General features: G+C 36.5%; 1 protein-coding gene across 1 annotated transcript in view; it reads right to left on the reverse strand.

Annotated features, from left to right (window-relative positions):
- The window catches only part of IRAK1BP1 (interleukin 1 receptor associated kinase 1 binding protein 1), a 36,129-nt gene that overhangs the window by 10,665 nt on the left and 1,667 nt on the right, over nt 1-23,797 (reverse strand). Inside the window, exon 2 of the mRNA XM_027092061.1 lies at nt 6,217-6,282. Within this exon, the coding sequence (XP_026947862.1) occupies nt 6,217-6,282 (66 nt within the window). The remainder of the gene's footprint in view (nt 1-6,216; nt 6,283-23,797) is intronic.

Below are 23,797 nucleotides of genomic sequence, written 5' to 3' on the forward strand. Positions count from 1 at the left end.
ACCAGGGAAGCCCTTGTGATTTTAACTGAGCATTTCATGGTTCCCTTTTTTCTCCTTTCTTAGCATATCAGTTATATATTTTTAAGCTTTTTTAGTGGTTTCTCTAAAGTATGCAATACATATTTACAGCTAATCCAAGTCCACTTTTAAATAACACTATACCACTTTATGGGTTGTGTGAGTACCTTATAATAACAAAATAATCCTAATTCCTCCATCCCATCTCTTGTATCATTACAGTCATTCATTTCACTTATATATCAGCATACACAAGTATATATATAAGAAACATGCATAAGCATACAAAATTGAATATATTGTTGCTATTACTTTAAACAAACTGGTATTCACTAGATTGATTAAGAATAAGAAAAATATCTATAACACAGGGAACTCTGCTCCATATTATGTAACAACCTAAATGGGAAAAGAATTTGAAAAAGAAGAGATACATGTATATGTATAACTGAATCACTTTGCTGTACACCTGAAACTAATGCAACATTGTTAATCAACTATAATATAAAATAAGAAGTTAAGAAAAAGAATAAGAAAAATAAAAGTATTTTACCTTCACTTACTCCTTTTTTGATGTTCTTCTTTTCTTTACATAGATCCAGGTTTCTGATCTATATTATTTTCCTTCTTTCCAAAGAACTTCTTCTAACAGTTGTTGCAAGGCAGCCCTAATGGTAACAAATTCCCTCAATTTTTGGACTTCCCTGCTGGCCTAGTGGTTAGGAGTCCAGGCTTTCACTGCAGTGGCCTTGGTTCAATCCCTGGTTGGGAAAGATCCTGCAGATTGCATGGTGCGGCCAGAAAACAAAAAACACCCCCACCCCCCGAAAAAACAGTCTTAGTCAAATTCCCTCAATTTTTGTCTGAGAAAGTCTTTATTTCTCCTTCAATTTTGAAGGATACTGTGTAGAGAACTCTAGGTTGGAGTTTTTTTTTCTCTCAACACTTTAAGTGTTTAAACTCCACTCTCTCTTTTCTTGTATGGTTTCAGAGGAAAAGTCAGATATAATTCTTGTTTTTCTTCCTCTATAGGTAAAGTGTTTTTACCTCTGGCTTCTTTCACGTTTTCTTCTTTATCTCTGATTTTTTGTAGTTTGAAAATAATATGCTCACCAGTAGGGGTCTTTTTGGGCATTTATTGGGGAAATTCTCTGTCATTATTGCTTCAAATATTTCTTCTGTTCCTTTCTCTCTTCTCCTTCTGGTACTCTCATTATGTGTATGTTATACCTTCTGTAGTTGTCCCATAGTCCTTGGATATTCTGGTTTTTTTTTTCCCCCAGTTTTTGTTCTCTTTGCTTTTCAGTTTTTGAGGTTTCTATTGAGATACCCTCAAGCCTAGAGATTCTTTCCTCTACTGCATCCAGTCTTCTGCATCCATCAGAAGCATTCTTCATTTCTGTTACAGTGTTTTTGATCTCTAGTATTACTTTTTGGGTCTTAGGATTTCAATCTCTCTGCTTATGTTGCTCATCTGTTCTTGCATGGTGTCTACTTATCCATTAGAGCTCTTAGCACATTAATCATATTTGTTTGAAATTCTCAGTCTGATAGTTCCAACATCCCTACCATCTCTAGTTCTGATGCTTGCACTGTCTCATCAAACTGCATTTTTTGCCTTTTGGTGTGCCTTGTAATTTTTTTCCTTGATAACTGGACATGATATATTGAGTAAAAGGAACTGCTGTAAATAAGTCTTTAGTAATGTGGTGGTAAGATATAGGGAGAGGGAAAGTGTTCTACTGTTTTATGATTCTCAGTTTTTTAGTGAGCCAGTGCCTCCAGACTGAACTTCACAAGTATTTCTGAGTTGTTGTTGTTTTCTCCTCCTCTTTAGGTAGAAGAAGATGGCTAGAGTGGATTGGATTTCGGTATTTCCCTTCCCTCTGGTTAGTTAGGCTCTGATAATATACCAGCAGGTTAGGGTCTGCTTAACTAGTTTCTCCTAAGGACAGACTTTCTTAAGAAGAACAGAGTACTCTGGCATATTTCAAAATGGTTCCTTTTCCCCTCCCTCTGCCAGACACACTAGGGAAGTTTTTTCCCATCTTCACAGTGAGAACCTAGTCGAGCACGTGGAGGTAAATCTCACAAAACTGTGGGTCCCCCTCTATGACTGGATCCTCTAGAGTTTTAATTCTCAGAGTTGTCCACACTGAGCCTCCAGGAATTTGTCAATGATAGTTCAGAGTTTCCTATCCGGGCACCGTTTCTGGAGGTGGTTTCTGTTGTCTCTGCTCTAGTAAGCTGTGACTCACTGTGTCTGCCTGTCTGTCTCTCCAGTTTGGGGGGTAGCAGTGTGCCCTGTATGCTCACCTCTCTTATGGATCCTAGAAGAGTTGTTGATTTTTCAGTTTTCTTTCAGCTTTTTACTTGTTAGGATGCAGTGGTGACTTCTAAGCTCCTAACACGTAGACTAAGAAACTGAAAGTCTGCCATTACTTTTAACCAGTTGGTGCCCTCATATTTAAAGTACATTTGTCCTATGCGGCAGCTTCCCACTAGCCATCCATTTTACATTTGGTAGTGCATATATGTTAATGCTACTCTCTCACTTCATTGCAGCATAGCACAGGCAGATCAGCTCGGTGCTTTGTGACCACCTAGATGGGTGGGATAGGGAGGGTGGGAGGGAGATGCAAGAGGGAGGAGATATGGGGATATATGTATATGTATAGCTGATTCACTGTGTTATACAGCAGAAACTAACACACCACTGTAAAGCAATTATACTCCAATAAAGATATAAAAAAATAAATTCTATTAATAAAAGAAAAAAAATAAAGTATGTTTGTTGCAAGCAGCTTACAGGTGAGGTGTGTTTTTTAATACAATCTGAAATATAAGCCTTCTAATGGAGGTATTTAGAATATTTATATTTAATTTGATTATTGATATGGTTACATTTAAACCTCTGATCTTGCTATACTATTTGTCTCATATTTTCTTTTCTCCCCCTCCCCACTTTCTGCCTTTTTTTGGGGGGATTGAGTATATTTTTATTATTCTATTTGATATCCTTCATTGGCTTCTTTGCTATAACTCTTGTTGTTGTTGTTAATTTAGTGTCTGCTTTAGAGTTTATAGTATATACATGTTTATCACAATCTACCTTCAGGAGATATACCATTTCATATATAAGAAACCTACAATATTCTACTTCTATTTCTCCCTTCTTGACCTTCCTGCTATTGCTGTTGTATGTTTTACTTTTACATATGTTAGAATTCCTGAAGTTCGTCATTGTCATTTTTGTTCAAACAATTATCTTTTATATAGATGTAGAGAAATAGAGATGATATAAGAAAAATATCATATCTACCTGTGTAGTTACCATTTTCAGTGCTCTTCATTCCTTTGTGTAGATTCCTATTCCTTTTTAGTACCATTTCATTCCACCTACCTAATTTCATTTAGCATTTCTTGTATTGCAAGTCTACAGGTAATGAATTCTTTCAGCTTTCTGAAAAAGTCTATAGTTGGCCTTCAATTTTGAGCAGTATTTTTGCTGAACACAGGGTGATAATAACAAACTATAAGATAGGAGAAATATGATTTAAAAGCCCCAAGTGAGAAAGACACTTTTTTAGTTGTAATCATTGTTTATGACTGTAAGCTCAACAGAAGGGAACAATGTGATGCAAGTGCCAAAATGTTCAGGCGTATATGTGTTATTAGAAATAAACATTCCAGAATAAGGAAGATAATCATCTTTCTCTAATATGGAATCACAATTAGGACACTATAGTTGTAGATGCTTTAGGAGGAAATTGGTTAACAAAAGAGAGAGCTTGTCATCTAAGAAATGACCAAAGAAACTGGGGATCCTTACACTTGGAGAAGAAAAAAGTAGCATTAATATGATACTGAACCTCAAGTATATACTTCTAGGAAGAAATATTTGTTTTGTCCTTGGAGAGGTACATAATTAAAATGGATAAGTACTAGTAAGTCAATTCTTGGTTTAATGTTAGAAAATTGTATATTGATTAGATGTCTGAAAATGGAATTGGCCTTTTATATTCATACCTATCTATGTATAAAATATTTCACAACAAAGATGAAGAGTTAAAAGAAAATTAGATGAGATAACGTATGGACAACACCTGACACACGGAAACATGCAAGGAAAAGGAGGGGGGCAACTGGTTATACTATTTTTTCTATTTAATAGACTTTTATTGAATGCCTACTATATCCCAGGTTTTTAAAATCCCTCCAACACTGAAATTGTAACAGGAAAACAACATGAGAAGTGGAAAGAGTAGAGATATAAGAATTGCAAAGCCAAGGTTTTACTCCAACCCCAAACATACAAACACCCACCCACCCTTAAAGAACTCACTTAGATAATTTCTAACTTTCAATATCTTATCTTTAAAATAAGCTGAAGCAGCAGGGTAGGCGGGAGGTTAGAAAAAGAATCTCTGAAGTGCCTTTCAGGATGAAGATTTCAGATATTATGTGAAAAGTCATGTTCTACCATCTAATCTTAGTCTGTATAACTATCTGAGAGAATATTGGTATACATCAGATATTAGGTTTTGGTGTTCACTATAGCCATAGCCATAAAGCCACACATTGTTCTTTATGCACAGGTTGGCATACTTCATACCTCATGACCCTACCATCCTGGTCTCTGCTGATGCTGACTTAAGGGCAATCATGTATTAGACTACACTATGTGAGAGTTCTGGCTACTGGGGAGCCCTGTACAAAATATAATCAGATTCTCTCTTAAGAAATTCAAATACAAGACATTGAAAAGGTAAGTACAGCAAAAGGACGAGGAGTAGAGTTTAGCCAAGTCCTCACTTAGCCGTGTCTTACAACAAAATAAGCAGCTCTAAAGCACACTCTGTATGTGGCGGGTCAGTCCCTAGAATAAATCAGTCTGAAAAACTGGCCAGTTTTCCATGAAGCCTGGCTGAATGTTTGCTGGGACTGTTCCTTTTCCTGCTCGTGTACTTACTAGTGTACCCTCACAACAAACCCCATTAACTAAGATAACCAGAGCCCATCTATGTTCACTACAACCTGAAGTCCAAACAGGTAATAACTACTGGAGGATGCTAGAACAACTCCCAGTCTTTGACTTCCATAATATGGAATCTTACCAGACCACTCTTCATCCTGTTTTGAAAGGTATGTTTTGGTCCCCACTACTACAGAATAACATTTGCCAAATGGATCCCTAAAATCATCATAAGATGGTTAAATTTTAAGTGAAGAAATTATAAATTTATTAAAGTAAGTATAGGGACAGCAGTGTGTTATGGAAATTACTATCTCAAGAGGTAAGAAGCCAGGATCCTAATTTCCATTCTAATTCTTATAATATGATCTTTGAAAAATCTGAGCCTAAGCTATCTAAGCCTAAGGTCACACCCTTAAAATTAGAAAAAATAATTTATCATCTGCCTGAAGGTAGGACTAGTTGATTTCTTGAGGTATTTTACACCTCTAATGGCAAAGATTCTCTGATTAGGTAAACAATATTCCATTCAAATCTCATTCCTGTTTGTTTCCTGGGGCAAAGGAGGCAGCCTGACTGCCCCAAAGTACCCCAAGATGTTTGGAGCCAGGAAGAGAGAGCAGTCTTGTAACCTAGCCACAAGTACATATAACATACTCTGGTGTCATAAAATCCTGATCATACAATCTTTAAAGATAAGTAAAAAGCTCGACAGTTTTAGGAACTAAATGTTTTCATTAATTGAGTGTACAAAAATATTTTGTTCTTTTTAATTTGTGCAAAGGTTGAGTAGTTTTTATTTTTAAATAAACGTGAACACAAAACAATAAAATTACATTGTGAAACAAAAGAATGTTGAAAAGTCTTTCAATCCTTTATTCTATGACTATTAATTTGCTATTTATCAGAGGAGAAGAAATTTTTCTTTTGTAGTGCTTCCTGCTCACTAGATGATAACATTACTAAAATTTTATTCACGTGGCAATTAAATGCTACTTCCCTCTGCTATTTTTATTCCACTTCAAAACAATTTCTCTTAAATCTCATTAAATTTATTTTAAAAGCTCACCCAGACATGTAACACCAAAAATGATTGAGAAAAATGATCTTTTATCAATACCATGAGAAGCATTTCTCATATACACTGAGTTTCAAGAATAAAATTAAATGCAAACTGTCCCCACAAGTCGTGCTGTTTCCAATTATTTAAGATAAGTACATACCTCTGCTTCCATGTGATAAGCATTTTCTACCCTTTGAAAATCCTTTGTCACAGTTACATTTTCTGACTGAAACAGAAAGTACAAGAGTATGATTACTAAATGTTTGGTTACTAAATGCAATTACTCTAAAACATAAAGCATAAACCTGAACTTATTAAAATCAGAATGACAAAATATGCAGAAAGAACTGGTTTGCCTGGTGTTTTAATACTTTCCTAAAAGTAACATATTGCTGAAATTTCATTATAATTGTTTCATCATAATTGTCACTACACTTGTAGTAATTTTTACATTAGCTAGTACAAAAAGTATGAACTTAGGGTAGTGTATACATATATATATGAAGAATTATTTGTACATAAAGCATTCTGAATGTTGTAGGAATGTTAGAGTTTTAAAAATGTTTAATTTACAAATAATACAAATTTACTGAACATATCGTACACAACTTTGGGCAAGTTACTCAACATTTTTGAGATTTAGTTTCCACATTTATAAAATTAGGTTACACTACATGTGAGGTAGGAGGTCCCAGGCTGAGCAGCTGGAGTGTGTCAGACTGAGCAATTGGAGCTTGTCTCCCTACCACACCCTGGCCCCTGACGACATTTCAAGGAAAAAGATAACAGCAGGAGCAGAGAGGAACTAAGCTCTGCTGCAGTAAAAGGATAAGATGACCACGTCTTCATTCTTCAGGTCAAGGAGACCTCCCCAACTTCACATGTACAGAAAAGTTCCTAGGGGATCAAAAAGGGAGGGGGGGGCTAACCCATAATATGTTCTGCCAGTCTCCTAGAGACCCTCACACTGGAATCCATCTTGGCCAAAAGATGCGCATGCACATTAGACAAGACCCTGAGTCAGATCGGATATGGGGAACAAGCAAGATGATTGGCCAGAGGAAAACAAAGACCTGGAAGATGGCCCCTACATAAGCAATTTAAACCACGCCTTTAGCGCTCTTTATTAGCGAAGATGCCCACACTCTTCTCTGAGTGTGTAGCTCTGCTTTGCTTCTGTCCTAAATAAACTGCTTTTCTTTGTGCTCTACCACACGTGCTGTGCTTCTAATAAACTCTGTGTCTGCTTTACAACCTTGGTCTCTGTAAAATTCGTTTTTCAAAGAGGTCAAGAGCGAGGGCTCTGCTTCTAGCCACTAGCCCCTGGTGGTCTAGTGGTTAGGATTCCTCGTTTTCACCCAGGCAGCCCAGGTTCGATTCCCAGGCAAGGAACTAAGATCTTGCTTCAAGCTGCCATTCACTGCTGTTACCCCAAGATCACATGGGACTGTTTTGAGGATTTAATGAAAAGTTGTAAATAAAATGCTTGACACAGAAGGCACTCAGCAAACACACATGCTATACCATTATGATATAAATATTTCCTGAAATACTGGACCCAAGCCAGTCTGTTCTTAGAAAAGTAATATTAATGCTTTTTGATTCTTTGGGTAAGTATAGGTTATATAATTCTGGTTAAAAAGTTAAATTTCTTATTTACATTTCAAAAGGGTTTTAAAATTTAGCGAAATGAATTCTTGACCTACTCCCATCCTTGGGGATAGACAGAACTTATATTTTATAAATTTTTGCATCTTTTTTTTTTTCCCACTATTGCATTGCTTTATTTGCTGACCCCTAATAAATTGAACAGGTTATGATATTTGCTACAATCATACAATGTTGGAACTTCAGGGATGGAGCTATGGTCAACTCCTGGGCCCCACTGGTCTTTAAATGCAGTTTGTTTCTTAGATCATGGGTCCTTTGTGGCATTGGTAAGGTCACTGCCAAGAGTGACACATAGGAATTATTCAGTGCATGTTGGCCAACCAATTTCCGCTTAGGTGGATTATTTTTTTGGCTTAATCATATCAAATACATAAAATACATATCAAAAGTTACATAGAAAATACATTAAAAATAGATACGCCCCTCAATATTATTGCCAATGGTTGTCATGAAGCTTTCCCTTATGTTTTCTTTTAGTAGTTTTATAGTTTCAGGTCTTACATTTAAGTCTCTAATGCATTTTGAGTTGATTTTTGTATATGGTATGAGATAAGGGTCCAGTTTCATTCTTCTGCATGCGACTATTCACCGTTGTGAACATTCGATAAAGAATCCACTGTTGAAGAGCCTATCCTTTTTTTTTTTTTAACATCTTTATTGGGGTATAATTGCTTTACAATGGTGTGCTAGTTTCTGCTTCATAACAAAGTGAGTCAGTCATACATATACATACGTTCCCATATCTCTTCCCTCCTGCGTCTCCCTCCCTCCCACCCTCCCTATCCCACCCCTCCAGGCGGCCACAAAGCACCGAGCGGATATCCCTGTGCCATGCGGCTGCTTCCCACTAGCTATCCACCTTACGTTTGTTAGTGTATATATGTCCATGACTCTCTCTCACCCTGTCACAGCTCACCCTTCCCCCCAATTTTTGTATCTTTAAAAATATATGCTAAATAAAGAATATTATGCCCAATAATGATTTAATTATAAGTTATTTGGTAAGGGATTTAGCTGCACCTGAATTTTAAGGTATACACTAATTTCAAGCCATTATATGACCTAGAAAATTCTAAAAAGCTTTAACCTGAAAATGTGAACTTAAGTTCTAATTATAGCTCTGATGTCTGTTACCATGAAAATATTCATTTTTTATGATGAACGTAATATTTACTCATTGTAGAAAAATTACAATATGGATATAGATAAAATAAACCAGTACTGTATACATTGCTTGAAGTTGAAAACATGAAACATGAAACATAAAGCATTTCTGTCATTTAATATTCTCTTATGACATGTAAACATATCTTCTATTTTCTTGGATGTCTTTTTTTCATTTTTTCCCCCACTTCACTTAATAAATACATATAAAACTTCTGATTAAAAAATTATTAGAGAAATAATTTTAGGAAAGGTAGCTGAAAAGAAAGTAGCTTTTACTGTTGCACTTAACAATGTTATTGCTTTTATAAAAATAATATATGCTAATTAATGAATATCTAATACTAGAGAAAAGAACAAAGTAATGTCTCTAAACCCAGTAGTATTAAAGTTTCAGGGCTTCCCTGGTGGCGCAGTGGTTGAGAGTCCGCCTGCCGATGCAGGGGACACGGGTTCGTGCCCCGGTCCGGGAAGATCCCACATGCCGCAGAGCGGCTGGGCCCGTGAGCCATGGCCGCTGAGCCTGCGCGTCCGGAGCCTGTGCTCCACAACGGGAGAGGCCACAACAGTGAGAGGCCCGCGTACCGCAAAAAAAAAAAAAAAATTTCAGTAAACATTTTAAGTCATCTATCAATGCATATAAACATATCTATGTATAGTCTATCTATGTATAGACTTTTCCATAAATGAAATTATACTCTACATGCTGTTCTGTAACCTTTTAATAACCTTTATTTTAGAAAAAATTAAAATCTACAGAAAAGTTGCTAAGATAGTATACAGTTCCATATAGCTCAGTTTCAGATTTCTCTGATGTTATCATCTTTTATTACCATGGTGCATCTGTCAAACTAAAAAACCATCATTGGTATATAACCATTAACTAAATTCCAAACTTTACTTGCATTTCACCAATTTTTCTATTAATGTTCTTTTACTATTTCAGAATCCAATCCGTGATACCACATTGCATTAATTCATCATGTCTCCTTAGTCTCCTGTAATCTAAGAGAATTTCTCAGTCTTCTCTTGTTTTCATAACCTTGAAGGTTTTGATCAGGTATTTTGCAGGATGTCCCTCAATTTGGGTTTGTTTGGTAGCTCTTCCTCATGGTCAGACCACGGTTATAGGCTTTAGGAAAGAATATCACAGAGGTGAAGCGACCTTCTCATTGCAGCATATCGGGGGTACATGATATCCATGTGACATTACTCATGATGTTAACCTTGATCACTTGGTTAAGGTACTGTCTGATAGGGTCCTTTACTGTAAAGTTACTATTTTTCCCTTTCCATGCTTTATTCATAGAAGGCAAGTCACTAGGTCTAGCCCATATTCACTCAATAAATACTACATTATTTATTTTGTTGCTCAAATTGTTCTAGCTTTGGCTATTGAGACTTCTTTCAGGTTGGATCTTATATCCCTTTGACATCCATCCATCCTTTTATTTTTTGAGCACTTCCTTACTTTCTGGTTCAAGATGCTATAGGCTCATGTTGTGGTTTCCCTCCCCAGCCCTAGAATCAGCCACTTCACTAAGAAGCTTACCATCTTTTCTTTGAGATTGCTATTTAGAACCAAGACCTGGGTGTTGAGACTGCTCATCACTACTCAAGTGTCATTCTGTGTAGGCCCTCTCAGTGGACAGAGTTTGATAATACATTTATGTGTACAAACTCACATATACACATATATCTACAATTGTTTCTGTATCTATCCATCTGCACATATTCCAAGCTAAACACGAGTTCATCCTGATGTTTCCAACTCTCATTAAGAACCACAGAGTTCATTCTAACCTTCCTTTCTTATCTGTAACTTTCCTCTACAATAGTGAGAAACCTGGCTCCCATCACCCACCAACCACTTACTATTTTTCAAGCCTACTATACATATAAAGCAGTTTCAGAACTGTTAACCAGCATCCCCTTGGAAAACAAATTTACTAACTGGAGGATAGTATTTACGTATCTTTCATCTTTATCCTTAGTTTCTAGTAAAAAGCAATTTTCCAGACTTACTTAGGATACTCCTCTCACCTCCCACCCCCATGTTCAGTGCAGTTATTTCACTCATTTGTAATAGAGTTAGGTTCATCTGTCACAGTCTGGATTTTGTCCTGGAACTAATCTTTTTTCGATGTCTTTCTTTTTTTCAATTTGCATACATTCATGTTCACTCTTTGTGATTTACAGTTTTATGGGTTTTGACAAATGTATTCACCACCCCAGAACCACAAAGAATAGTTCTTTCCCTTGAAAAGTTCCTCTGTGCATCTCCTTTATAGTCAACAACTTTGCCATCCAACAACCCCTGTCCACTGATTTATGTCCCTATCGTTTTCCCTTTTCCAGAATGTCACATGAATGGATCATAAAATATAAACCTTTTGGATCTGGCTCCTTTCACTTACAATATCTAAGATTTGCCCATGTTCTTCTGTCAATCAATAGCCTGTACCTCTTTACTGCTGAAAAATTTTCCAATGCACGGATGTAACAGTTATCCATTCCCCTGTTGAAGACATCTTGGTCGCTTCCAAGTTCTAAAGTTTTAGTTTTAGCAATTGATGAATAAAGCCGCTATAAACTGCTTGCACAAATTTATATGTGAACATAAGTCTTTGATTCTCTTGTGGGTTAATTGTTCCCATGGTAGTCTAACTTTATAAGGAACTGTAAGACTCTTTCGAAGTGGCTGTACCATTTTGCAATCTCACCAGAAATGAATGAAAATTTCTGTTGTTCTACATCTTTGCCCGCATTTGCTATCATCAATGATGTTGGATTTCAGTCATTCTAATAGGTGCATAGTGCCATCTCATTGTGGTTTTAATTTGCATTTCTTTAATGACAATGTCGAGGATCTTCTCATGTGTTTACTTGCCATCTGTATATATTCTTTGGTGAAGTATATGTTCAGATATTTTGTGCTTTTTAATTGAGCTACTTGTTTTTTTATTATTGAATTGAGTTCTTTATATATTCTTGATGCAAGTCCTTTATCAGATATGTAATTTACAAATTATTTTCTCCCAGTCTGTAGAATGTCTTTTTTAAGACTTTATTTTTTTGGCGCAGTTTTAGGTTCACAGCAAAATTAAGTGGAAAGTACAGAGATTTCGCATACGCCCCCTGCCCCCCACATGCACAGCCTCCCCATTATCAACATCCCCACTAGAGTGGCGCAGTGGTCACAACTGATGAACCTACACTGACACATCATGATCACCCAAAGTCCATAGTTTACATTAGGGTTCACTCTTGGTGTTGTATATTCTGTGGGTTTGGACAAATGTATCATAATATGTATCCACCACTATTGCAGCAAACAGAGTATTTTCACCATCCTAAAAATTCTCTGTGCTCTGACTCTTTATTCCTCCCTCTCTCCCAAACCCTGATCTTTTGAATGTCTCTATAGTTTGCCTTTTGTAGACATGTCATATAGTTGAAACATTACCATAGGTAGCCTTTTCAGATTGGCTTCTTTCACTCAGTAACATCCATTTAAATTTCTCCCATGTCTTTTCATGGCTTGATACCTCATTGCATTTTGGCACTGAAAAATACTCCATTGTCAGTTTATTTATCCAGTCAGCTTCAGAAGGACATCTTTGTTGCTTCCAAGTTTTGGTAACTGGATTGTCTTTTCATTTTCTTAACAATTTCTTTCACAAAGCAAAAGTTTTTAATTTTGATAAAGTTCAATTTACATTTTTGTTTTTTCATGGATTGTGCTTTTGGTAATGTAACTAAAAAGTCATTTTCAAACCCAAGGTCACATAGATTTTCTCCTTTACTTTCTTCTTCTTTATGTTTTACATTTAGGCCTATGATCCATTTTGAACACATTTTTGTGTAAGATGTGAAGTACTTGTTGAGGTTCACTTTTTGCATATGGACATTCAACTGTTATGACACCATTTGTTGAAAAGACTCTCCTAACTCTACTGAATTGCATTTATACCCCTAGTGTTTTCCTCTCTGAGGAGGAAAAAATTCTTAGAAGCAATTTCGTTTAGTTTATCCCAGTGACTCTTAAAGCAAATGTGTGTAGTTTAAAAGCAATATATGTAAGATAGTTACCTTGCTTATAAATGTAGTAACATATTTAATAAACATTGAAATTCCAAATATTATAGGGAATGAGGAAATAAAAATTGCCTCTTGGCAATCAGACTGAGAAGTTCTAAGCAGAATATAAACAGTTTTCAACAGGACACAGACAGAACCAAAGTTTCTAACAGAAACTAACTGAACTGCAACAGCAAAAGTGATTAACATTCTTTCTCTGCTTGATTGCTGCCTTTACAGAAGCCAACTCTATCCTAACTTTAATCCTCTGGGTTTCCTGTGAAAAAAATAGCCAATCACCAAACTGCCCCTTCTTCACTGATCCTTCCTTAGAACCACTCACAGCACAAGTCCAAAACCTATAAGAGGTCTCTCCTTACTCCCCCTTTTTGAAACACTCTTAAGGTCCTTTGAGATGCATTCTTGTTTGCTACATCACGCTAAATAAACCTAAATTTGTTTCGCTACAGACATATTCCTGATGTGTTTAGCTGGTGGAATCCCACACAAAGCATGAGATTTTTTTGTTTATCTATAGGGCAGTGGAACTCAACCAGAGGGTGTTTTGCTCCCCACAGGACATTTGCTATATCTGGAGATATACTTGATTGTCACAATGGGTTGGGAGAGTACATGGCTGTGATGCACTGATTAGACAAAGTGAACAAGTATCCTTGTTTACCAGGAACTGAGGAGATTCCTGAGACATAGGGCTTTCAGTTGTAAAACTGGGACAGTCCCAGGTAAACTGGGATAAGTTGGTCACCTTATAGGTAGTGGCCAGGAATGCAGCTAAAATATTCTACAATGCTCAGGACAGCCCCTCCCAACAAAGAATTATCTAGTCCAAGATGTTAATAATAGTGCCGACATTGGGAAATCCTGCCATACTGGTGATAAACTAAAAAATATTAAAATATACAAACCTAGTCCATTAAGTTTTCCCAAGTAAGCTACTGATATTTTATATTTAAATACAAAAGACAGAGTTTTAAAATACAAAATGGTCAATGTAAGAATAACTATTTAAATCTATGAAAGAAGCAAGGTAACATTCTAAATAGCCATAAAAAACCACATGTTATTATAGGAATAAACTTAAAAAGGGTAAACAAAAGAAAACCATAAAAGTTTACAGAAAAAAAGCTCGAATGGACTAGGAAAACTACTGTAAACTCAGCAATTCTCCTGAAATTAATATATAAACAATACAATATGAACAGATATTTTATTTATAGAATAAAATGTAGAATTTTCCATTGTCTGGATTTCCTGATAACGTCCCCATGGTGTCGTTTAACATGTCCCTTGCAGGAAACCTTTTCAGTAGAAGAGTAATGAGGGAAGAACTTGCCCTACAAATGTTTTACAAAGATGTAATAATTTAATGTGGTACTAACACAACAAGGTGACCAAAAGAACTACAATAATCTGAAATAAAGAATGTCTGAATACCACAAATATAATACCAGTAACATTTCAAAACAATAGGCACAACAAAACAATATGGAATCCTCATGTCTACATTCTGCCCCTACTCTCTCTGAGCAGCAACTATGTGGTTCAAGGTAAGCCCTGACAGGTCTAAACCATTCAGGATTACACATCTAACTTGCCACAGAATTACGTTAAAAAATGGGCAGAAATCAAATCTAATCTAATTAGTGTATAGCATTTCTCTGGCCACAAAGACAAGTTGAGGTTGTCCACTTAGAGTGAACTACAGGAATTTTTATTTTTACGTGGTTGCAGGAAATACGAACCATTGTCTTTCTCTTTATGGTACCGTATGTCATGAAAGCCTTGGGAGTGGGGCAGTCATTTTGGTATCATACAGAAAGCTGCAGGTAAAGCCAAGAGAACTACATCAAAATAGAGCCTTGACCATTGCATAAGTGAAAACCATAATACAACTTGACCATAAGGTCAAAAAAAGCAATACTTTTTATTTTTAAGGTCAGTTGAGTTACATTCTTGCACATGCAGTAAGGGAAAGATAGACTTCAATAAAAGATTTCGATATAGAAATACAGACTTCAATAAATGATTTCGGTAAGTACAGCAACTTACCCATTTAGGAGAAAACAAAACTCTTTTCCTTATACCAAAATAAATTCCAAATGTAGTAAATATTTAATGTACTACAAAGGGTCTCTAAAATTTCCAGGAAATATTAGTTAATGGTTTTATGGCCTCAGGCTTGGGAAGGACCCAATAAGCATTACACCAAAGTCAGAAAACATATTGAAAACATTAATGAATTTGACTAAATAAATCTTTAAAATTTTGAACGTTTAATACTGTAAACAAAGTTACATGGCAAATATGAAATTGGGAAAATTTTTGCACTATATGAGAGCTATTGATAATCTTAATTTTTAAAGTTCTCATAAATTAGTAAAGAAAAGATAAGAGAAAATCGGCAAAATATTATGAACTGGCAATCACATGAAAAAATTTTAACCTCAAATGTAAAAAAACCAAAGCATAAGAAATAACAACATTTTTTGGACTACTGAACTGGCAAAGTTAAGAAGAAAATAATGCCTACTGTGCCAAGGATATATTTCTAGTGAAGAATATATTTCTTCCTTGAGTGTAACTTTTCATAAGCCTTAGAAATATGCATAAGCCAGGAATTAATATCAAAAGAACATAATGAATAACATGTATAAATACCTAACAAGGATATTCAATTTGTCACCATTTTTTTTTTTTTTTTTTTTGCTGTACGCGGGCCTCTCACTGTTGTGGCCTCTCCCGTTGCGGAGCACAGGCTCCGGACGCGCAGGCTCAGCGGCCATGGCTCACGGGTCCAGCCGCTCCGCGGCACGTGGGATCCTCCCGGACCGGGGCACGAACCCACGTCCCCTGCATCGGCAGGCGGACTCACAACCACTGCGCCACCAGGGAAGCCCTTGTCACCATTTTTAATAATGAAAAACTGAAGCCAACTCATATGATATGTTCCGTCTATTCCTACCACTCCCTATCTTTATTTGGGTGCACCTAGAAAGACTCTGAGACAAGGATTTGAGTACAAGCAGTTAATTTTTAAGATGATTCCAAGAAACACCACAGCGGAGTAGGAAGTGAAACAGAGAAGGAAAGAAAGCCGTTGAAGGGTGTGTTGTCAAGCAGTCGCTAGTGTGGGCAACTGAAACTTACTCCTGCAGAGAAACTCTGGGAACTGGGGTAGAACACATGCCTTAGAGCTATCCTCCCCAAGGGTGAAGGAATCTGGAGTCTCTTTCCACTCACTACCCTCAGCTGTTAGTTGAAGGCTGCTGGAGCAGGGGGAGGGGCTGTTAATTTTCTGGTAGTGTTTTCCGGCCCACCTGTAGGTAGAGTGGCTTCCTGCAGCCAGGGAAAGCTGTCAGAGAATGCACAAGTGTTGGCAGACATAAGGCGGGCCTGCATGTGCACCAATGTGAAGAGCCAAGGGAAATAAATGTGGGGTATCAACAGCATCTGCTGCATCCTCTACCTGAAACTCAATCACCTGCTGCCAAGACAATAAAGCAGCAACATGCTATAGTGGTTAAAGAGCGTGGGCTCTGAGGTCAAAGTTCTTGACAGGAGTCTAAACTCTACCACTTCCTACCTGTGTGATCTTGGTCAAGCTACCTGCTAATAATCACTCTGGTCCCGAGAGTTCTCATCTGTAAAACAGCCACTGAGATACCAGTCTCATATAGCAGGAGTGAATATCAAATGAGATAACATTTGTAAAAAGTCTAGCAATAGTAAGCAGTTTTTTATTATCAATAATATCCAACCCCTCAGGATGGCACACAAGGCCTTCCTCCCTGCTCTGCCTACAGCTTTCTTCCTCAGTCTGATCTCTTAATTCCCCTCCATTTTCTCCAGGCACTCCTGGGTTCTAGCCATGCTGAACCGCATATAGTGCTTTGAACACATACACTTGCTGCATTCTAGGGTGGAACTGAAATGCTTTCCCTTCAGCCATTGTTTAAGACTTGATACAAGTGTCACTTCCACTATGAAATCTTTCTGGAATTCCTCAAGTAAAATGAACATTATTCCCTTTCTTACTCTGCTGTACTGTATCATGTACATACTTTCATCACAACACTACATATTAGTCTAGTCCTATAATGAGACTCCTTCAGCACAGTGCCTAAGTTTTACTCATTCTCTATTTCTGGTGTCTAGCAACATGCCTGAGGCATCCATTACACATTTATCAAAAAATACAATTATGAATAGGCAAACATTGGAGCTTACAGCCAATGGAGGGAACATACAAACCAGAAAACAAAATAATTACATGTTGTGTTAAATGCTATTTAAAAATGAAGTGATAGGGAATGTTTAATAAGTGTTTTATGGTTGAATGGTAAATACTGCTTAGAACTTTAAAACATTTTTCCATGAAAACAACACTAAAAATGAGGGTTATGCCTTCACATGTGAAACTATATATCACCATAAAACTATATGATCTACATGATTGTTGAACTAATAGTTTATTCATTTAGTGCTTCATTCATTTTTTTCTTTTATTCATTTAAAAACCATTTTCTAAGTACACATTATGTGATGTGTATGAAACATAATCCATCAATACAAAGCAACCAAGAGATAAAATGGCCTGTGCTCTGGAGAGCTTCAGAATTTGGAGGAGAGACAAGGAGAACAACAATTATAATATAGAGTGATACGTTTTATTAAAGGTGGGGAATGGAGTGTGGTAATGACAGGGACTAGTGTTACGTTAGGAAAAAACTGCTCAGGAGGTGAACTTGGGCTGGATTTTAAAGGAAAAAAATGGGAGTCAGTTAACGAGGGGAGAGAGATGACAGGAAATGACAGAAAGTTAGGCTCCATCTATTAAGCAAAAGAATTTGGAATATGAGGGGCCCTTTAAGCAGGGGAGTGATGTTTATAAACCCAGATTTTAAAGTTTAAAATGATTAAAGACTTTGTGAAGACACATTATAATTCATCCTGGAAAGTAATATAAATTAATTTTTGCATATCTACTGAACAAATTATTTACATGACTGCTTTCCTCCATCAGCAGAGATAACTGGGAGATTAATGACCTTTGTATGTCTTGTCTTGAGCACTAAGTCTAAATGTAATTATAAATTGGATGTAGTGATTTATGTGGTTTTACATATTAGAAGTTACAGCCATGTGAGCTCAGTATACATTTTAAGTAAATAACTTAAGAATTAGTTATATTATTCAAACAGGCCTGTAGACTGGCAGCAGCTTTTGTGAGAAAATATTTTTCTATATATTAATTCACTTTATTCACATAATTTATAATTAGCATTAGAATTCTTCTAAACTGTAAAATCATTTAGAGACATCTTTTCAAAATGTCTTTTTAAATAACTCTATGTTTATAAATGCAGTACAAATGTATTTTCTCCTTAAAATAAAGACTTGCTTTTTCAGGGTATGTCATTTCTAACAAAAGCACTTTTATGAATTCAATGTTGGGAGGGCATAAATCACAGCTCTGGCCTTTAGAGTCCTATGCTCTAAAATGAGTGAACTGAGACAATGACCCATGCTGTGCTTTCTCATTCTCTTTCATTCTAATTATCCGGAGCCTAGGCTAGTTGGAAGAAACATAGATTTTGGTTTCAGGAACACAGAAGTTCAAATACAGCCCTGGCTGAAGTTCACAGCATTACTTAACTTCCTTAAATCTGCAAAATGGGGATATTAAAACCTGCCTAACAGGGCTGTTGTGCTGATTAAATAAGGCTGGTTCATTTTTTTCTTCTTTTCTTAGAAATAGGCTTAAAACAAGATTTATTTAGCTATGTGTCTCATGGACATCTCTGGTAAGTAGAAGTATTTCATATATGTGGCATCTACAATATACTGGCTTAATTTTCTTTTTAAGCTACAAAAGAAAAAATTTGGAGAGATTTTTTGAGTCTTTATAAGAAATGAAAATGGGTGCAATTCCACACCCCCTTGCGGGCCCCACGTTATTGTTTGCATAAAAATACTGAAGTATCACTTCATGCAAAGCTTTACCAGGGGGAAGACCTTCAAGATGATGGAAGAATAAGACGTGAAGATCACCTTCCTCCCCACAAATACATCAGAAATACACCTACATGTGGAGCAACTCCTACAGAACACCTACTGAATGATGGCAGAAGACCTCAGACCTCCCAAAAGGGTCTTGGTGCTCCGGTGGGGAGTCAGCCTATGTCTCTGAGGTGGAGAGCCGAGTTCAGGACACTGGTGCACCAGAGACCTCCCAGCTCCACGTAATATCAAAGGACAAAAACTCTCCTAGAGATCTCCATCTCAAAGCTAGGACCCAGCTCCACTCAACAACCAGCAAGCTACAGTGCTGGACACCCTATGCCAAACAACTAGCAAGACAGGAACACAACCTCACCCATTAACAGAGAAGCTGCCTAAAATCATAATAAGGTCACAGACACCCCAAAGCACACCACTGGACGAAGTCCTGCCAACCAGAAAGACAAGATCCAGCCTCATCTACCAGAACACAGGCACCAGTGCCCTCCACGAGGAAGCCTACACAACGTACTGAACCAACCTTAGCCACTGGGAGCAGACACCAAAAACAATGGGAACTACGAACTTGAAGCCTGAGAAAAGGAGACTCCAAACACAGTAAGTTAAGTAAAATAAGAAGACAGAGAAACACACAGCAGATGAAGGAGCAAGATAAAAACCCACCACACCTAACAAATGAAGAGGAAATAGGCAGTCTACATGAAAAAGAATTCAGAGTAACGATAGTAAAGATGATCCAAAATCTTGTAAACAGAATGGAGAATACAAGAAGCATTTAACAAGGACCTAGAAGAACTAAAGAGCAAACAAACAATGATGAACAACGCAATGAAAGAAATTAAAAATTCTCTAGAAGGAATCAATAGCAGAATAACTGAGGCAGAAGAATGGAAAAGTGACCTGGAAGATAAAAGAGTGGAAATAACTACTGCAAAGCAGAATAAAGAGAAAACAATGAAAAGAACTGAGGACAGTCTTAGAGACCTATGGGACAACATTAAACGCACCAATATTGGAATTACAGGGGTCCCAGAAAAAGAATAGAAAAAGAAAGGGACTAAGAAAATATTTGAAGAGATCATAGTTGAAAACTTCCCTAATATGGGAAAGGAAACAGTCAATCAAGTCCAGGAAACACAGAGAGTCCCATACAGGATAAATCCAAGGAGAAACACACCAAGACACATATTAATCAAACTATCAAAAATTAAATACAAAGAAAAACTAATAAAAGCAGCAAGGGAAAAACAACAAATAACATACAAGGGAATACCCATAAGGTTAACAGCTGATCTTTCAGCAGAAACTCTGCAAGCTAGATGGGAGTGGCAGGACATATTTAAAGTGATGAAAAGGAAAAACCTACAAGCAAAATTACTCTATCCAGCAAGGATCTCATTCAGATTCAATGGAGAAATTAAAACCTTTACAGACAAGCAAAAGCTAAGAGAATTCAACACTACCAAAACAGCTTTACAACAAATGCTAAAGGAACTTCTCTAGACAGGAAACACAAGAGAGGGAAAAGACCTACAAAATCAAACCCAAAACAATTAAGAAAATGGTAATAGGAACATACATATCGATAACTACTTTAAATGTAAAGGGATTAAATGCTCCAACCAAAACACATAGACTGAATGGATACAAAAACAAGACCCGTATATATGCTGTCTACAAGAGACCCACTTCAGACCTAGGGACACATACAGAAAGTGAGAGGATGGAAAAAGATATTCCATGCAAATGGAAATCAAAAGAAAGCTAGAGTAGCAATTCTCATCTCAGACAAAATAGACTTTAAAATAAAGACTATTACAAGAGACAAAGAAGGACACTACATAATGATCAAGGGGATCAATCCAAGAAGATATAACAATTGTAAATATTTATGTACCCAGCATAGGAGGACCTCAATACATAAGGCAAATGCTAACAGCCACAAAAGGGGAAATCGGCAGTAACACAGTCATAGTAGGGGACTTTAATACCCCACTTTCACCAATGGACAGATCATCCAAAATGAAAATAAATAAGGAAACACAAACTTTACATGATACATTAAACAAGATGGAATTAATTGATATTTATAGGACATTCCATCCAAAAACAACAGAATAAAACTTTTTCTCAAGTGCTCATGGAACATTCTCCAGGATAGATCATATCTTGGGTCATAAATCAAGCCCTGGTAAATTTAAGAAAATTGAAATCATATCAACTATCTTTTCCAACCACGATGCTATGAGACTAGATATCAATTACAGGAAAAAATCTGTAAAGAATACAAACACATGGAGGCTAAACAATACACTACTAAATAACCAAGAGATCACTGAGGAAACCAAAAAATACCTAGAAACAAATGACAATGAAAACACGATGACCAAAAACCTATGGGATGCAACAAAAGCAGTTCTAAGAGAGAAGTTTATAGCAATACAATCCTACCTCAAGAAACAAGAAACATCTCAAATAAACAACCTAACCTTACATCTACAGCAATTAGAGAGAGAAGAACAAAAAAAACCCAGAGTTAGCAGAAGGAAAGAAATCATAAAGGTCATATCAGAAATAAATGAAAAAGAAATGATAGCAAAGATCAATAAAACTAAAAGCTGGTTCTTTGACAAGATAAAATTGATAAACCATTAGCCAGACTCATCAAGAAAAAAAGGGAGAAGACTCAAATCAACAGATTTAGAAATGAAAAAGGAGAAGTAACAACTGACACTGCAGAAATACAAAGGATCAGGAGAGATTACTACAAGCAACTACATAACAATAAAATGGACAACTTGGAAGAAATGGACAAATTCTTAGAAAAGCACAACCTTCCAAGACTGAACCAGGAAGAAATACAAAATATAAACAGACCAATCACAAGCATTGAAATTGAAACTGTGACTAAAAATCTTCCAACAAACAAAAGCCCAGGACCAGATGGCTTCACAGGCAAATTCTTTCAAACATTTAGAGAAGAGCTAACACCTATCCTCAAACTCTTCCAAAATATAGCAGAGGGAAGAACACTCTCAAACTCACCCTATGAGGCCACCATCACGCTGACACCAAAACCAGACAAAGATGTTACGAAGAAAGAAAACTACAGGCCAATATCACTAATGAACCCATATGCAAACATCCTCAACAAAATACTAGCAAACAGGATCCAACACCACATTAAAAGGATCATACACCATGATCACATTGGGTTTATCCTAGGAATGCAAGGATTCTTCAATATACGCAAATCAATCATTCTGATAAACCATATTAACAAACTGAAGGAGAAAAACCATATGATCATCTCAATAGATGCAGAAAAAGCTTTCTACAAAATTCAACACCGATTTATTATAAGAACCCTCCAGAAAGTAGGCATAGAGGGAACTTACCTCAATATAATAAAGGCCATATATGACAAACCCACAGCCAACATCGTTCTCAATGGTGAAAAACAGAAACTATTTCCTCTAAGATCAGGAACAAGACAAGGTTGCCCACTCTCACCACTATTATTCAACATAGTTTTGGAAGTTTTAGCCACAGCAATCAGAGAAGAAAAAGAAATAAAAGGAATCCAAATCGGAAAAGAAAAAGTAAACTTGTCACTGTTTGCAGATGACATAGAGAATCCTAAAGATGCTACCAGGAAACTACTAGAGCTAATCAATGAATTTGGTAAAGTGGCAGGCTACAAAATTAATGCACAGAAATCTCTTGCATTCCTATACACTAATGATGAAAAATCTGAAAGAGAAATTAAGGAAACACTCCCATTTACCATTGCAACAAAAAGAATAAAATACCTAGGAATAAACCTACCTAAGGAGACAAAAGACCTGTATGCAGAAAACTATGAGACACTGATGAAAGAAATTAAAGATGATACAAACAGATGGAGAGATATACCATGTTCTTGGATTGGAAGAATCAACATTGTGAAAATGACTATACTACCCACAGCAATCTACAGATTCAATGCAATCCCTATCAAACTACTAATGGCATTGTTCACAGAACTAGAACAAAAAATTTCACAATTTGTATGGAAACACAAGAGACCCCGAACAGCCAAAGTAATTTTGAGAAAGAAAAATGGAGCTGGAGGAATCAGGCTCCCTGACTTCAGACTCTACTACAAAGCTACAATAATCAAGAGAGTATGGTACTGGAACAAAAACAGAAATATAGATCGATGGAACAGGATAGAAAGCCCAGAGATAAACCCATGCACATATGGTCACCTTATTTTTGACAAAGGAGGCAAGAATATACAATGGAGAAAAGACAGCCTCTTCAATAAGTGGTGTTGGGAAAACTGGACAGCTACACGTAAAAGAATGAAATTAGAACACGCCCTAACACCATACACAAAAAGAAACTAAAAATGGATTAAAGACCTAAATGTAAGGCCAGACACCATCAAACTCTTAGAGGAAAACATAGGCAGAACACTCTATGACATAAATGACAGCAAGATCCTTTCTGACCCACCTCTTAGAAAAATTGAAATAAAAACAAAAATAAACAAATGGGACCTAATGAAACTCAAAAGCTTTTGCACAGCAAAGGAAACCATAAACAAGACGAAAATACAACCCTCAGAATGGGAGAAAATATTTGCAAATGAAGCAACTGACAAAGGATTAATCTCCAAAACATACAAGCAACCATGCAGCTCAATATCAAAAAAAGAAACAACCCAATCCAAAAATGGGCAGAAGACCTAAATAGACATTTGTCCAAAGAAGATACACAGATTGCCAACAAACACATTA

Source organism: Aethalodelphis obliquidens, unplaced genomic scaffold (genome assembly GCF_003676395.1).
Source record: "Aethalodelphis obliquidens isolate GAN/ISIS:26980383/991018 unplaced genomic scaffold, ASM367639v1 scaffold3, whole genome shotgun sequence".
In the NCBI taxonomy this organism is placed as follows: domain Eukaryota; kingdom Metazoa; phylum Chordata; class Mammalia; order Artiodactyla; family Delphinidae; genus Aethalodelphis; species Aethalodelphis obliquidens.